This window comes from Teleopsis dalmanni, chromosome X (assembly GCF_002237135.1).
Source record: "Teleopsis dalmanni isolate 2A chromosome X, ASM223713v2, whole genome shotgun sequence".
Taxonomy (NCBI): domain Eukaryota; kingdom Metazoa; phylum Arthropoda; class Insecta; order Diptera; family Diopsidae; genus Teleopsis; species Teleopsis dalmanni.
The window spans coordinates 76,103,231-76,122,820 of record NC_051848.1 but is presented as its reverse complement, the minus strand read 5'-3'; the positions used below and the strand labels follow the sequence as shown (position 1 = coordinate 76,122,820).

General features: G+C 29.2%; 1 protein-coding gene across 1 annotated transcript in view; it reads right to left on the bottom strand.

Moving 5' to 3' along the window:
- LOC119687240 (transcription factor HNF-4 homolog) overlaps positions 1-18,986 on the bottom strand; it is a 36,197-nt gene extending 17,211 nt beyond the window's left edge. The window contains exon 1 of the mRNA XM_038101499.1: positions 18,862-18,986. Coding sequence (XP_037957427.1) covers positions 18,862-18,964 — 103 coding nt within the window. The 5' untranslated portion in view covers positions 18,965-18,986. The remainder of the gene's footprint in view (positions 1-18,861) is intronic.
- Between the last annotated feature and the right edge of the window lie 604 nt (positions 18,987-19,590).

The window sequence follows — 19,590 nt, the reverse complement described above, 5'->3', positions numbered from 1 at the left end:
AGCAGTTGTTGGCGGAAGAAGACGTAGAGGTAGACCGTGTCTCCGGTGGAGTGATCAAGTTGAGGAAGCACTAACTGAACTTGATATACGAGACTGGAGAAGGCGCGCACGCTGCAGAGGCGTCTGGGGAGACATACTGCGTCAGGCCGAAACTCGGTAACGGGTTGTTATGGCCACATAAGTAAAGTAAGTACAGGTGTGTCATTTAATAATGTAGAACAGTGCTGTCAAGATGAGATAAGATCACGGGCCAACACAAATCACTAAATAGGTTGGATGGCCCCAGAAATACATACGAAAATACATACGTTCATAATTAGAGTTATAATGTTAAATTTCGTTTAATCAATTCTTCATTAATTTATCTTCAATCAATCTATCTATCAATATCAGCATTATTAATAGTAGTTGGATACGAGTTTTTTGAACCAGTTGTACAAAGAAATATATACTAAAGTTAACGTGCAGTGTAATAAATTATTTAAAACATTTTAATTTATTTATTTGGGACACCATAAAACTAATATAATCTGATGTTATTAAAATATAACAAAGAAAAATTTGCCTTATTGTGGTAGATTAGATATATGTCGCGGGCCGCACAAATATTAGCCCCGGACCGCACAAATATTAGCCGCGGGTCGTATGAGACCCGTGGGCTGTACTTTTGACAGCCCTTATGTAGATCTTTTAATAATCGCTGAACGTAATAAAACTGTGAAAACTTACTTCGTATATTATGAAGTATTCGATTATTATTATAATCGAAAAAAAAAAATATTTATAGATTATCAATAGTCTTGTATTATACGGATTCTAACAATAATAGTAATAAATACCCATTTAATTTAAAATTGTAATAAACATATACTATCTTGATTCATATAGGTAAAAGAACTGACAGTAGTGGTAGACTTGAGAGTCGAGAGTATGCAAAAGTACATCAAAAAAAGAAATTCTGTGGATGTTCACAATAACTCAGAATTGCGCTCTTTTAAAACAAATGCAGTATATACTCCGTCAGGAAGATATGAGCGCTTCAAATTATACTTCAGTAAAATCATCTAAATAATTAATTATTTACATTTAATGAAACACTTGTTGCAGTGGATCACTGTAAAGATCACAGACACTATTGAGTAAAAACATTTTAGACACTAACTCGCGTTTCATCCAGCAAAGAAAAAGAAGTAGTGGTAGGTCTGTATTAAAAAAAAACAATTAATATAAATTATATATAAAAATAAATAAATACATAAGTTAAAAAAAAATAAATATACAAATATATATATAAATATAAAAATAAATATATATATATATATAGTTTGTATCAAAAAGAGAGAAAGATTAACATATATAAATAAAAAAATAAATATATATCAATTAAATATATATATATAAAAAATAATTATATATAAAAAAAAAATATATAAATTAAACAAAAAAAAAATATTTATATATACATAAAACAAATTCATATAGTAAATATATATTTCAAAAAAATAAATATATATTTTAAGTAATTAAATAAATATATGGTTAAATAAAATATATATGTATTTTAAGTAAATAAATAAATACATATAAAAAAAAATTATTAATATAAAAAATAAAATTAAGAAATATATATAAATAAAAAAAAATTAAAAAATATGTATAAAAAAATATCGTAGATGAAAAATGGCTATTATTGTGATATATAAAAAAAAATTAATTTCTACATAGTTTTACCGGATCTCATTATTAATAAATCAACCCGGTACATTTCATTTTCCGGGCTGAAGAGAATGAAATAAATGATAAAACATTTTTACAAAAAAATATTTTCACCAAATATTGCAATAATAAATAAATTAATAAAATAAAAAATTTTTGGCTGATTTCAATTAATTAAAAAATAATATAAAATGAATTTTTGTTATTGTAGTTGACTACTGTTCGAAAAAAAACTCTTCAAAAAATAAAAAAAAAAATCAAAAATGAAGTATTTAATAATTTCAATGGTTCGTATACAACCAATAAATTATATATAGCAGGACTGTCCAAAATAAGGCCTGCGGCTTATGTATATGAGGCCCGTGGCATGTTTTTAATTTATTACAATTTCTCAAAATTTCATTGAATTGAATTTAAATTGACAAATTAATAAAACTAAATTTAATATTATAACCGTATTTATAATGTTATAATGTATGCATAATAACAACTATGAATGTATGTATTTGTTTCTGCGGCCCTCTAATCTGCACAGTAATTTATATGGGCCCGCGATCGCATCTAGTCTGGGCAGCCCTGATATATAGTAAAGTTAGTATAATTTCTTAATGCATTTGTGTTTGCAACGTTTTTGATCTAGAAATACAAAGCCAATATATACGTACATAGCAACTATCTGTGATGTCTAAAAGAGTGAGGGGGGGAGGGGTTATAACAATGTTTATATTTTCATTAATACATTAGCTACTTCTAAGCATTAATAAAATTATTATCATGTCAAAATTTAGTTTTTATAATGGTTTCTACTACTATTTGCAAAAAAAAAAAAATTAAAGGTTTTTTAAAGCAATTAAAACATATAATCGCTTTTGTGGTGTCAACGGTTTTGACACCGAACAACAAGTTAATTTAAATCTGACCCTATACCCATATAAATAAAAGCTGTAGCTGTAGCTGTAGCCGTAGCAGCCGAAGCGAAAGCATCCGCAGCGCGCCAGAAACTGCTCATAACAAGCTTGGAAATCTCTGAAATCTCTGGCTTCTGTAGAGCCATTAAAATATAATATATAAAAAAAAAAATAAAAAAAAATATAAAAAAAATATAAAATAGTATAAAATTGTGCACTAAAACAAAATTAAAATTTTAAATTCTGAAACGTGTCATGATGAAGCAAATTTTCAATCTAAACCACCTATCGGCGTTTGCAGTAACTATGTCTGACAGAACGAGATCAGCGCTAGAATACAGAGGAAAGAAACTTCAGATACTCGTACACAAACATAATAAAAACTTTATTGTTTTGATACGAGACATAACGTGCGATCATTGCTAGCTGCTTTGCTAGTTAACAGACGCAAGTTAGTTACTCTAATGGTTGATTGGTTGATTGGATCGTTGCTCAGCTGAGCAATTTTTTTCCATTCATGATACGTACGTTTATTGCCAGCAAAATGAAGAAAGACGAAGAACGCAGCTTGGCTGACAGTCACAGTTTCAGTTCAAGGAAAATAATCATTTTTAAAACTATATTTATCTTTTTTAATAATTTTGACTTATTGACTATTAGCCATTCGATTAATCTGTTATTAAACACAAGCCAGCAATATGAAGTTGTTATGTTAGTAAATCTATAAATTAGAATAGCGAAACAATTAAAAGATAAAAAGAGTATTTAGCTGAACTAATTACGAATATTCTAATTGAATACTGATTAATTAATTAATGATAATTAAAATTGTCTTACTAATGTCAAAAATGTATAATAATTAATTAATTGCAAGTATATAGGCGCCCATATTGTTTTCAGGAAAAGCTTTCATCGTTTGTGCAATTCAACTATTTATCAAAAAAAAAAAAATACAATATACTTTATTAATACTAAATAAAATTTTAATTATATATTACAATAATTATATAATATTGCTCAGATATAATATAATACTATACACCAGGGCTGTCCAAAGCACGGCCCGTGGGCCACATGCGGCCAGCGGCTAATGTTTATGCGGCTCGCGATATGTTTTTAATTTACCGCTATTACGCAAATTTTCTTTTGATGTACTGGTAAAATTTTATTACCAGTATTATTTTATTTTTGTGGTATATCAAATTAATAAAACTAAAGTTAACATTATAATCGTATTTTTATTTTTGTCGAAAACAAACTATTAACGTAAGTATTTGCGGCCCTCCAATCTGTAGAGTGATTTGCATTGGCCCTTGATCGCATCTGGTCTGGACAACCCTGCTATAGACTATCAAATTAATACACGTAATCTATAGAAATGAGTACAAAAAATGAATATATTTTATTTCATTCTTGATTCTTTAAGTTATTCAATAAGTGATCTATGCGCCATCTATTAGTTAAAAGTGTTATTAAAGTTTTAGGGCAAATTTAATGTTTTAAAACAATAGAGATAAAATTTGATTTCAATGTATTTGTTCCTTTTTTATTTACAAGCTATTAAAAGTTGAAGTGACAGTGTATTTACCATATAACAACGAAACAAACAAGAAATCAACATTGTGCGGAATTTAAAATCTTTTTTGGTAAAGGTATAAAGGCAACTATGTAACATATATCTCTGCAAGAACACTGGTTTGTTCTAGTTGGTTCATTTGTGAGACACATAAAAGTTGACATAAAGTATTGATTACCGTCGTTAATGAAATGTAGGTATAGTGTTTTTTTAAATCTCTCTGATCAATTGAAGGTGATCCCGTACCGTATCCTGTATTTTTTGTTGTAGCTTAGAAACATATTCAATTGATCAGAGAGAGTAAACTCTTTAGAGAGTGAAATGTCTTTAGAGAGTGAAATCTTTTCAGAGAGAAAATCTCTTCAGAGAGAGATTTGAGCTGAACACTGGTTCAGTAAACCCGCACACGTATTACTTAATATTTATTAAGTACAATTCTGCAATAGCAAAAAACTAACAAATAGTTACTATTATACTATTCATATCCAATAAAGAATGATTAAAAAGAAATGAGAGAGAGAAATCTCTATAAGCTTGAAATCTCTTCAGAGAGAGAAATCTCTTTAGAGAGAGAAATCTCATCAGAGAGAGAAATATCTTCAGATTAGTTTAATAGAGATACCTTCTGATTAAAAATGATTTTGTTGTTTGTTAACTACTTCTTAAGTAATATACCTTTTTCAAAAAATTTTTTGTTATGTTAATACACCCTTTCTTGACATATGGTACAAATTTGAGCGCCATCTGTCACTTAGTTTGTTTAGAGCAGCTGTTAATGTGAAACTACCTCAAGTGCATTTAGCGATTTTTAATATGGAAAATTCTTGTTGTACGCGATTTTTGACCAAACACGGCACCACTGTCATCGCTCAGGCACCATATTCGTCAGATTTGGATCCGTGCGACTTTTTCCTATTCCCTTAACTCAAATTAGCCCTTCGTGGTAAGCGTTTTGAGTCGATTGAATCGATTGAATCGGTAAAAGAGAATTCGCTGAAGGAACTAAAAGCCATACCTGCACGGGCCTACGAAAAGTGTATGGAAGATTGGGTTAAGCGTTGGCATATGTGTATCACTTCAGAAGGAGCATATTTTGAAGGAGATAAATAAATTTGGAATAAAATTTAAATTTGTGTGTTACAAACCTCCATTACAAACCTTACAATCTAACGTTGAAATCCATAAATTTAAATGTAAATTAATGCAAAAATCAGGGTTATTAGGAATGGTTTTTCTCAGATCTCAAAAGATTATTGGATGAAAAATGATTCACATCAAATGAAAAAGTAATAGCTTTTTTTTCAAGTAATTATGGATACAAAGAAATGGGATCCATAAATTTTAAGATCATTAGAGTAATTCGTAGCTCTAAAGAGGAAGAGAAATCCGTGTCACACCTTTTCTATCAGTGTCCATTTTTATCCAATAGATGATTAAAAATCTTTGGAGTACTTTTTCTTAACAACTTAACAGAACTGTCATCTTGCAATAGAAGTATTAGGGACTTAGTCAAGTTTACTGGAAATTCACTTGAATATGAGAGTCGTGTCTGTACGCTGCTCCTTTGCTGTCCTTTTGGGGGTCTTTATCATCTGCATATGGACAACGCTAATCCGTGGTATTTCAATGGTTCATTATTTGGACTTGAATATGCTTTGATGTACAAGGCAGTCACTTCAACCTAAACTGCTCTAAGTGTATTTAAGTTGACAGAACTAACACTGAGAAATCAAGTTGTTTTTACAATTAAAAATCAAGTTTTTCATTTTCGTTCCGCGGATTTATTTGAAAAATCTAGTTTTGCTACTGCTAATAGATTAGTTGATAAGATTAAAAAACAGGGACGTAGTATCCACGATGGACCAACAACATATTGACCAGAAAAGTCTTGATTTGCTTAAATAACTAAGTAACTGAATAAATCAGCTAAGATAAACGATAGCATGAATTATAGTATAAGAATGCATAATTGGCAGACACAACAGGTCGTGAACACTTTGAAAATGACCCGAGTTTAAAATCTAATTTATGGTCTAAATTACTTTTAGTTTTACGCATATCAAAATAATTTGTATTTATAATGATCGCGTACTTAACTCAATCTAATTTGATACAAAAATTATATCAAAGAAAATCTATGTATTTTGATTACCTTAAATAAAGAATTTAATTATTTTAATCACTAATAACAATATCAATAACAACAACAACAACAACTGCAACAACTACAATAACCAATATAAACAATTAAATAAATTGTATAAGAGCTGCCATAAGCGAGTTGCATTCTACGTATTTGCATATTTTGCTTAGAAGAAAAACTAGATGCAATTATATTTGCACTCGATTTATTCACAGTTAATTGAGATGCCTTTTTTATAGGATTTCGTTGTTCGGGCTGAAACGAATTGACTTTGCAAATTTGCAAACATTATGACATATAAATGCAAAAAAAAAAAAAAAAATAATGAAATAATAATTTACTTATTTCATAGATTATTAAAAATATGTATATTGTAAAATTATATGTGTGGTGTTTGCGAGAATGTATACTATAAAGTGACTTTTGCGAGCAATTGCTAGCGATATGAGTTAGTTAATCGTTTTATATTCATTTCTTGTTTATCTTATCTCGGCTTATTAATTTGTTTTATTAAAAATAGCATATAAGTGTACACAAACTATGTAGGAAAATATATGAACTTATACACTCACAGACTTACGGAGGTATGCAGGTGTTATACCCACCATATTTCGTCTTACTTTTTGGGTGCTCACTATTCATTCGATTGCGTTTGTGAGTTTGTATAAATGTTCGTAAATGATATGACATCGATGCTTTCTGGGCCACAACTTTACATGGGTTAACAACAAACATTCTGCTCTTAAGGTATTGTACTTAATGTATGATGAGTATGAGTATATACATTTATATAAACTGATATATATATATATATAATCTATATAATCTTATATATATATGGTGGTCGGTTGGTTGGTTGCAGTGGCAGGCCATTTGTTAACTTCGAATGTACCTCACTTAGCGATTTTCGCCGTTTTGTTACCACATTCCTAGCAAGAACCCTAGTATAGAAGAGTAGAGCCTAAATCCATTCCGCTGAATTTAGGTAATTTAATAGGTCTTTCATCTTCACCGTTGAGCAGTCTGATAAACTATCACAGAAGTATTTTCCTAAGAACCTATATCTTCTAGACGCTAAAGTCGGGCATTCACAGAGAAAATGTATTATTGTTTCTTTCCCTTGCGAGTTTCCACAACTTCTGCAATGAGGGTTATGGGGAATACGCATGAGTTCCTACACACCAATGACCAGTAAGAACTGCAGTAAGCCTTGCAGTGTTCACGCGATCCCTTTTGATGAGTTCCGAGAATTTGTTTTTATTATAGGTGGTGGCCATGTTAACCTGGAAATTGCACATGACCTAAGTGCTTTCCATCTGTTATTGGCAAGTTGCAGAAAGTAGAGGAAGGGACTTCTTTTAATGGTCTCCAGGGTTATATAAACCGGCACCGCCAGCGACGCATCCAGAGAGGCACCAGAGCGAGCTAAATTGTCAGCTTTCTCGTTCCCTACGATATTCCTATGTTCAGGAACCTAAATGAGGGGGATATCGGCCAACGGATTTAGTTCGTCAATTGCTTCTCTACATTCTTTTACTATTTTTAATTTTGTTATGAAGGATTCAAGGGCTTTAATTGCTACCTGGCTGTCAATATAAACTTATATATATATACTCATATTTATATGGTAAATTTAAATAACCTATATATGATAAAGAAGAAACACTACTAGTACTCATATTTATGTATATAATATATATATATATAGTGAAAGCCCGATAGTGTACACCTCGACATAGTGAAGATCAAAATTTTTATATGAACAAAATTTTTATTGTGAACAAAATTTTGAAGTCAACTTTAAACTCAAAACAACAAAAAGACACAAACCACTCTATTAACTTTTGAAAATCTAGACTGAAATCGATATTGAAAAGTGAAGGCGAGGCGTTTCATTTTGCCGAGATACCGAGAATATTGTAGAATCTGATGATTAACGACCTATGCGTAATACAGATCGTAAATCCTATAAAAACCAGTGAAACTATTGAAAGTTTCGATAAAGCGGTCGCATGGGCTGATACCAATACTAATGGTTACACTATTATACAACCAGTGCGAAGTCTAGACCAAAAAACGGTACAGAAGTCAATTTCTATGCCCAGAAACAAAACTCTATTTGCGAATATTTCCAATAAACACATATATATGGTATATATATTCCTATAAATTTCTATATTCCAACAAAATTTATTCAAATATATATGTATTTTAAGCAAATAAAATGAAGTTTTGCACAAAAAATGTCAACCTTAATATAGTGAACCACCTGGATACTATGAACAGACGTTGCAATTATTAGCCCACTATATCCGCGGCCCATTGTTCCCGTGGGAACGCAATGTAATGAAGAAGAAGAAGAAGATAACCAGATACTACTGCATTTAATTATTTTTTAGAACAATATGTCTATTACGTCTATAACCCCAGATAGGTCTGGACATTATAATGGTGCAAATTTAATATTTTTTAAAAACTTTTCATTTATTTTTGTGAAAAACCACAGTTATCTTAAAATTTGTTATATTAATTTTTTGTATATTAAAACATTATTATTTAGATAAAATTTTAGCTAAAGAATTGTCATTTTCTGTAATAATTTTTTAAAGCAAGATACCTACTCTATCTACTGTATCTATAAAAATGAACAAATTTGCTTGAGTATATGAGTAATAAAAAATAAATTTGTCATTATTATTATAAAAAGATTGTGTGGAATTAGTAGAAAATCATAATAAAATCACTAAATGAAACACAGAGACGTGCTCCACAGCTGCGACTGAGACACTCCTACAATAAAGCTCAAACTGTAAAATAATAAGATGCACTTCACAATATCATGTTCTATATCGTGGGGGAACTAACAGAATATGCTCAACATTTTTAAGTTTTCAGGGATCACCACACATTTCATTTTCCGGATACAATATGTATCTACAATTCTTGTAATTTTAATGAAGTATTCCTCAAAATAAGTGAATGAAAAAATTGAGATTCTATGCAGAAATAAGTATGATTGCTTTACCGATGGATAAAATCAAAAATTACTATTTAGATAGTTATTTACACAGAAGTGCATGTGACGAAAATCTGTGCTATAATATACCTAATAAGCAATCGACGACTTCAGTATTTTTATTATATATTAGTTAACTATGCAGTTGTAAAAATTCTCCAATTTTATATGACTTAATCCAAGTTAGTTCAAATCTGAAAAATATTTATAAAAGATACATATCATAATAAGAATAAAGTAAAACACTTTTGGATACTTCGTCCAAACAGCTTATCAAGGAGGCAGCCTTAAATATTTTCTCAGGACCGAAACATTTCTACAGAATATTTACTTCCTAGAGTGTCAAATATCACACTGTGCTTATAATATATCATAGTTAGGTCAGCACAATGGATCTGTAGTCTCGATGTACTACTGCCATTTTTCTTTAGATTTTACTTAAGGTACGTAAATTAGAGTTAGCAGTTAATTTTATTATAATTTATCCTCTAATTGAATTGTACGATTAATTCAGGCACTATATATAAGCTCTTAAATATACAAAATTTTATTAATTTTCTACGTCTTAATTATAAAACAAATTACTGACATTCAGATGGACAGAAAGGCAGATAGTTAAACACCGACATACCGGTCAAAATATATACCGATCAAAATATATTATACAAATATATATGATTTATTTAGTTTCCAATGTCCCCTTTATCGTATTACAAGTAACATAGTGAGAAGAAAACATAAAATTTATTTTTAAGTGCTAAACTAATAGCTGGCTCGGATATCGACTTAACATATCCTAAAACTTGACATATCCGATGTTGTTCCAGATGCAAGCATTTTTAAATTTGGCTGAAGTACTTTCACAATACTTTAAATCTCTTAATAGTTAAATCTTTGGACTCTTAAGATAGTTTAACGTTAAGGGTCTTGAAAAAAAAAATATTAAAAATGCTTTAATATAAACAAAAATAATTATAGAATCATTGTCCAAAGTTTATATTCCATCGATGTCAAATTTCAAGGTATTTCATTAATGCAAGGTACCGCAGAAATAAAAAATTAATATTGTACTATGTAGTATTATATATAAAAATTAATAAATAATTAAAAGGAAACTCCTAACGAGACAATAACATTATTTCGCAAAGAAATACATTAATAATTCTAGTACTTCGCAAATATACTCCGTTTTAGTGAACCTTCTGACAGAAATGTTTGATATATTGTATTAGACATGTAAAAGTATACGCCCATTTTTTGCTTTCTTCTTCCTGAATATTCGTGTTCAAATAGCAAGATCCGTGTGGCGCTGAGTTCTACGAATTTTACGTGTCGCTGTGCGTTTCGGCCATGTTGTTTCCGTTATATGCGTATACCCTAAAAGCGGGACCCAATGCTTTCTTCTTGTTTAAATCGTACCACCTCAATATATTTTTTTGCAAGGTGTTTGGGTTAATAAATTTAGTTAGCGTATAAATTTGAGATAATCGTTGAAAATAATACAAAAATATTCTTATCATAATGAATGGAGTATAAATTTGATAAGAACATTTTTAAAGAACAACAATAATAGGCAACAAGTATGAAAACGAGAATAGAAAATAAAAACAAGTTAATAACTTTAAGGGGAACAAAATTAATAAAAATAAAGTATTTCTGATATCGAAATTGAAACTACTGGTTGTCGTTTTTTGAACAAAATCTTAACTCAATTGGTGAATATTTTAATGATTCGTTATAAAATTTTTTTTTATTTTTTTCCAATGTTTTTGAGTGTTAATCTTCATATTTTTCTTTATCGTCAACTTTATCCTTATCAGCATTAAATTTTTTTCAATTGTTTCTAGTGAGTCAAACAACTAATTTAAAACACGTATTCCATATAGTCGAAAAAATCGTATGTCAAACAAAACTATTAGAGAAAAAAATAAATATTAGCTGGAATGAGCATTGAACGTAACATTCTTTTAGTAAATTTTGACTTTAAAATTATGTACAGTCGTTATTGAAGTTTTCATTTTGAACATTTCTTTTTAAACTTAAGAAAAATTAAAAATATAAAACCTAACAAGATTCAAATAATGCTCATTCCATATCGAATCTAGCGATGTTGGAGATTCCTATAGAAACTAAGAATATATCATATATCGGGTGCTTTATCAACTGCATGAAAACTTAAAATGAAAGATAGATAAGACAGAAATTTAATTTCATGGCATTTCATCATATTTTTTGAATATGATTTCCGGGATATGTCCACCGCGGGTACGAGTTACATGGTCCATACCATCAATCCAATTTTTATTTATGTGGTGGCATGAACATTAGGTTCCAGTCAGCATGGCTCGATACCGCTTGCCATTCACCGTTACGGCAGCTCCAAGCTTCTTCCTCATTTGGATGAAATAAGGACCAATAATGCCGTCAACGTGTAGACTGCACTAAACAATCAATTTTAAAGGATGGTTGATTGGTTTTGAATTAAGAAAAGTAATATTAGTGCGAAAACCACCATCCACTGCAAGAATTGTTGCTCACTAGGATGTTTATGTTGAAGCCGTATCAAAAAAATAATCCCAAGAAAATCTTTAAAAGCTAATTTCAACTTTATTTATAATTACTGAATACCTTAGGAAAAATATAATATACGCTGTAACATATATAATGGAACCCCATTAGCATATTTTTGTATGGATTATGAATGAGAAACGCTAATTATTGTTGAGTTGATTATGTTAGCGTTAAAGTACCGCTATTTAGCTTAAATATAGCAGTTCGGAACTAATGGGGTATAAACCGAAAATAATCAAGAGGTTTTACACCTATAAATAAGTTAAAGGTGTGAAATAATAGTCAGTATTAAACTTTTACGAAGTAACTCAAGTTACTCTTAATTTGAATAAGTTGATAATTTAAATATAATAAGAAATTTGTAAAGCTGTATCTTGTTTATTGAAACGAGTCTTCTTCCAATCAATCAAGTGTATTGGTTGCACTGCCAATAGTAATGTAAATTACGAGACAGCTGTGACTCTTTTTTTTTATGGGACATTGGGACAGCGCACCGACCAACAAAAGACCCTACTGAAGTGAAGGATTACCCGATGTAGACCACGAAACGACTTGGGTCCTTTTTCGTCATTCGATTTTCGGATGTCACTATTAAGTTAAACCTAGAGTGGTTTCCGTTCGCATAACTACATCGTTGGTTAATGCAAGCCAAGTTATCACCAACCCAATGGTGTCCCAAGACAGTCTTCCTTCTGCTTGCCAGTACTGGACATTGTCACAATAAAAGCACCGCTGCCTCCTTTTCTTCTAGACATAGTCTGCAAGTGTCATTCTCAGCAGAAGTTATCTTTTTGAGGTGATACTTGAAGTTCTCATGTTCCGTAATCAATGAGGTCAGCCAACTTAGTGTGTTCCGCAGATAGCTAAGCACTTTTAGCTGCGACTTTTAGTTTAAGTTTACTGAACGAATGAGCTGGATTGGGGTATATTAGTATATAAGGCGAATTTTTGTGTGACAAAATGTAAAATCAGAGATTCAATGAATATAAATTAATGACATCTTGAGCGATCTCAAGACCAAGCGGAAAAAGGTATCCCAACAAAATTGCTCAAACTGATATAAGTGGCATAATATCAAAAAAAAAAAACTACTTTAAAAGAGATTAAAGAAATAGTGAAGATTTCCTATATTTTGATGACAACACATATAGTAACTGAAAAAAATATAGTAAAAGTTTAATTTTAAATTATTGATTCACTTTTTTTTCTTTGTTATGAAAAAAAAAAATTTGTTCCTGAAATAAAAAATAGTATTATATATAAATATAAATAAACAGATATCGGCTCCCTGCTATTAGGTCAGAATTTTTAACTAAAAGAAAGACACTTATAATTGAAGATATCTTCATAATAAACGTATTAATAATTACTATCCTAGTAATCTTTTTCTGACTGTGAACAAAACTGGACATCCAAAATTAATGCAGCTAAAGATCTCATCTGCTTTCAAGCTGAGACGACAATTTTTCTCCTGACATTCTGATGGGTCATGCAGATTTAATTTATAAGGATGATAAGCAGTCTATTGTGACCAGTCAGATAATCTGCAAACAACTTCAACTTTTTTTGAACTGAGAAAGCATGCTTTACCATAGCTGTAGGGATAAACTAGTTCTTACGCTTGGCGTTTACCCAGAGTGTTACATCAATAGCAACATGTAAGACTCCGGGTACATGTTACTCCGCGTACAGATACTATATGCAGTTACAAATAGTATCTTTTTTCTATAAGAAACGTAGTTTTGGCGCAATTTATACCACAGTAAACTACCAGTCCACATAATTCAGTGTGTGATCCGGTTCTTGCGAGATTGTCTACAGATTTACCTCCATTGTTTCTTGTACGAGCAATGCAGTTTGTGACATGTAACCGGAAACTGGAGAAACCACCGATTCAGATGAGCGAACTAATCTGTCTGTTGTTTTCTTTTGAAACGATAACTTAAATACAAGCACAGAACTTCAAATTTCTGAAATGGACGTTAAGTCGGTGTTACTAAATTCAAAAAATCTAACATGTAAAAGTACGTTATTTCAAAGCCAGCATTGGAATTTTACAATTCTTTTAATAAAATATTCAATTAAATTTGTTGTATCAACACCACTACATTGTGGGTCTATCAGTGCGTGCTGTTGGGTTCATCTTTAATGGTCATTTCCCGACGTGGAAGTAATTTGGAAGTAAAATCATGTGCTTTATATGTTATTTAATTATATATTGTCTTGTATATATCTCGTGTTTTATTTTCAATTTTTTAAAACATATGCTTTTTATTTATTATTTTACACACGAATGAGTCTAGTAATTAAGGGTTTTTTAACGTACCTGTTAGTATTAGTCTCGTAGTTTATTACATAAGCCGTTTAGGTATTATATAAATGAATCTCTTTCTATAGTTTGGACGGACGGCGTATACTGATTCATGAATAAGAAAAGAAAAAACAGTTTCGTCAGTAAATACTACTATATAAATTAATACATTGACAGGGTTTTGAAGCAAAAACAACTTTATCTGCTGCTTAGAAAAGTTTCAACCTCAAGTTATCCACAATATTTTGTTTTGCATTATTTACAGGAATGGGTCCTCACCCATTCGAACTACATTATAATAATAATTGATATACGCGAAAAATTGGTTAAAAATGACAATTCCTAATTTAAGTTGAGTCACTGTACAGTGTACACTATTTATATATATATATCCATTCAATAATATATATATATTACCAATTCTATTTAACAATTTATTTTTGCAAGGATTTGATGCAGACTCATAAATATTGCAACAGATTCGAATTTCTCCTATATACGTCTTTAATCACGTCTTTTTCAAAATGCCCGTAAGTTAGTCAGTCGGTAAGCACTAATAAAGAGAATTAAATTTGGAGTATATCTTCACTTGATGGTTGTTAAAATATTAACAGGACAAAAAAATTAATAAAACGTACATATGTTATTATTAATATATTTTAATTTATAATTACTTTTTTCTTACTGATATGCATTGATTATTAATTAAATAAATTTCATATTGAATATTATTTGTATGGAACAATAATTAATATAATATATAAATTTTTATAAAACACTATAAATCATCAATATATATTGAGGGCCGAATGAAAGAATAATTTTTCAAATACTAGAGAGAAAAGTAAAGAAAATGTTATCAAACACTAAAAACACTATTGTTATGCCTAAATATGATTTATTTTTTTTATAAATACTGTACAAAGAATTAAGGTTATGAATAAAAAGACTAAAAAATAGCAATAGCGAGAGGACAATGTCTCTCTAAAAACTATGAATCAATGTATTCCAGTTGGATGTAACTCGGTTCTTCTATATTTGATAAGTATATGTGCAATTTTAAAAATATCTGATTATATGAGATCAACTTATCACCTAATTAACTTATTAATTTTATCTCATATTAACATTTTTACAATTTTAATATTTTATGTCAAGCCTGTTTTTAAAGAAATTGAACTATATTATATATTATTTAATTTGTAGATATAACATTTTAAACATTATTGTTGGGGCGGTTTTGAACTATATTACGGTTTTTATAAGTTTTATATTTGTTAACCATAATATCAATATTTTGTAGTTACTATTAATACACATTGATATAATAAGTAGAGCAATAGTTGTAGTTCACAAAGGAACTAGTTCATTCAAAAGTTCAAGTGAATTATTTCATTAATCTTATTGCTTGTAGTTTATTTGACTTTGGAAATCAGATTTCAATATTTCTTTGATTACAATGAAGAGAAGAACCACCAATATATATGTTAGAATAAATGTGAGTAAGTCGCATTTGTACTTACTTTCATATATTTCATCTGATTTCCTAACATATTCATTAATAAAATATTTAAACAAGAAAACTAACTACGAAATAGTTTAACTTATTAATAAATGATTAAGGTTCTTATTAAAGCTTACATAGATGGTGCTTTTGAATTTATTTTTCTTAAAAGATTGAACAAGTTAAAAGCACGTTAATGAATTACTGAACTAGTTCAAAAAACCGAACTTCACAGAGTTTCAATAGTACATGCATTTTGATAATATGTAATTTTTTAAAGTTTATTCTTTTAAAAGTTTATACATAAGGTGTTAGTTTTGTGCTTTTAAATTTATTTGTTCTTGACAGATCAAACCAGATGAAAAAACAAAAATGAACTAGTTCATTAAAATAGACATTAGAAAAGTTCGGCAATAAATATATTTTGTTAATAAATAATTCAACTTTTTATTAAAGATTATATATAAGTTGTGTGTTTTGTGTTTTAAATCTATTTTTTCTAAAAAGATCATACCAGTTCAAAACAAGTGAATGAACTATTGAACTAGTTCATTAAAACGAACAGTAATAATAAGTACATTAATAAGTATATTTTGTTAATAAATTATTTAAATTCTTATTAAAGTTTAAACCTTATAAGTTTTTTTGTGCTTTTTTTATATTTAACCAGGTTAAAACACGAAAATGAACTATTGAACTAGTTCACTAAAATTAACATTGCAGAACTTTAGTAATACATTGTGACCGAAAGGTTTTCGGAGGTTCTCATTTAAAATTCGCGCGCTGTATATTTTTCGATATTTTAAGTTTATGTAGTTTGGCAGCACTGTCCTTAATTACTATGCCAAAAATGAGCGCGATCTGTCAAACAGTTCGTTTACGGCAGCTGTTGAAACCAGTTCACCTCAGTAGTGCGTTGCGAAAAAAACAATGGAAAAAAATATTGAACAAAGAGTTTGCATCAAATTTTGTTTTTCGAACGAAATTTCGTGTGCAGAATCGTTGCGAATGCTACAAAAGGCTTATGGGGAATCAGTTTTATCGAAAACTCAAGTTTATGAGTGGTACAAAGCCTTTCAGGACTGTCGTACGACCGTCGAAGACATGCCGCGTTCTGGACGACCTTCGACCTCTACCACCGACGAAAACATTGAAAAGGCAAAGGAAATCGTGTTCAAAAATCCTCATGTGAGTGTTAGAGAGATAGCACGAGAGCTAGGCATCGGTCGTGAGATGGCTCGTTTGATTTTGGTGGACAATTTGTGTATGCGACGTGTCAACGCCCGGCTTGTTCCGATTCACCTCAATTTGTTCAACATTATCAACGATTTTAAGGCCAAACATTCAATAAATACCATCGAACAGCCACCGTATTCACCTGATCTTGCACCGTGTGACTTTTTCCTGTTTCCCAACCTCAAATTACCACTCAGAGGAACGCGTTTTGAATCCATAGAAGACGTAAAACAGAATTCGCAGAGGGAACTCAAAGCCATACCGGAAAGCGCCTATAAAAAATGTTTTGATGATTGGAAGAAACGTTGGCATTTGTGTATCGCTTCTAATGGAGCATATTTTGAAGGAGATAAAATAAATATTGATGAAGATTAAGAATTTTGCGTTTTATTTATTTATGACCGGAAACTTTTCGGTCACAATGTAAGTGCCGTTTGTGAATAAATGATTACAATTAAAGTTAGTTTATATATAGGTAAGGAACTTGTTTTGTGCTAATGCATTTATTTTTTTCTTATATATGTATTAGAACCACTAAATGGGAAAAATAGAAAATAACATATCTGGGTTTAAAGTTTCATCATGATTTTTGAGGTATCAGAATGAGTTGGCTTTCTAAGCATTCAGTGAATCTTATCTAAAATTGGTATTTTTAATTTTCCAAGTTGTAGGTCCAGAGGGAAGAGATTTCGAAGTTACAATAATTTTAGTTTAAACTAACGAAATAGTGATAATTTGTACTTAGGTTATACCGGTGATCCCTATTGGATCCACTTAGGCCTATTGGCCCATTGTGATGCCGTATATAAATAATAAAAACTAATTTGAACTTTATCCCCTATATTTTTTGGTTAATGTGTGTTAATACATTTTTTGAGATATGACCTGCCTAGGAACTTGGGAAGGCAACATAATCACGAGATGCTTAATCCAATATTATAAATATATATAATATAATATAATATGCAATTAATACAATTAAATATTGTATTTAATATATGTAAGTTATATATATATATAGAAAAGAAAATATATATATAAAAATTTATATGTATGTGTTTTTCTTTTTGTATATATAAAAAAAAATATTTATATAATAATATATATATAATATAATATTTGTAAATATATATATATAAATATATTTATATATAATATATAAATATTATATATATACATTAAATTATACTTTTTCTATTGATATATGAAATGTAATATATGTGTATATACATTTATATAATTTGAAAAAAAATTATGTGTATATAGTATATATTAACATTTTATTATATATATATATATATTTTAATATATTATAAAAAAATTATATATATATAAAAATTTAAATATGTATATATATAAATATTATATATAATATATATATATATATATTATATATATATAAAATTATGTATATATTATGGATATATATATATATATATATATATATATATATATATATATAATATATATATATATTGAGTACATATTTTTCTTTCACAAATATTTTTCTTTTATGTCTATTTTTTTTTTTAAATATATATTTTTCTTTTCTATATGATTATTTATTTTTCTTTTTTGTACATTAATTTTTTTTTATATATATAAAATAATTTTTGTATGAAATTTTGTTGAAATAATAGTAAAGTCAATAAAATGAAGATGGTCCGTAAAGTGGTTGTGACATAAATACTAGTTAGGCAGAGATCGGAGATTTTCGAGTATTACTTAAGTATTTAGAAAAGAGAAAATTAATACAAATGAAAAGAAAATGCGAAGAATAAATTGATAATTTCGTAGGCATTAGAAAATAATTTTTCGCTCTAGATATAAATATATGTATGTTGTAGATATTCGTTCATTTAAAATTAAAATTTACTCACCGATCATGTGTAGCAAATTATCCTCAAATATGCTTGAATAGGAATCTTCAAAGCTACTACTCGGTATAATTTCCGTTTTCAATTTCAACATATTTGATAACATTTTGTATTAATGAAGCGAATAGTCTTTTTGACAATAATTTTTAATTTCGACAATATACAGAAAAAAATTAGTAAACAGCGAAAAAAGTCACCTCATCATATTTTTAATTTTTAACTTTTCTTATATTCAAAAAAAAAAAAAATTTTATATTACACAACACAACACAACATTAACGCACTTAACTATCTCAAATATTTAACTTAAACTCTGCTGTCGATATCGGATGAGGAGGATACTTATTTAAGATACAAGTAAACAATTGCTCATAAACACATAATTGACGATGAACGTGTTAAAAAGTCAGTTACTTAGTAGCTTAGCTTAGTAGACAAGGTAACGAAGACGAGGTAAAAGTGCTTCATAATAATCAACAATTTCGCTGCTGGTCTGAATCAACGGTTCTCGAACTCGAACTCGATGTCGATTTCGATGTCGATGTCGATGTCGGTGCCGATATGGATATGGAGACGGCTATGTATATTATGGACGCGTTAGATATTGAATGCGTTATCGTAATGCACTGAAATCTCTTCAAAACTTGTACTTCTTTGCGTAGACTTTCTCGGCACAGATTTATTTATGTTTAATTAAATTTAATTTATGATATGGTCTATTCTATTGCAGTT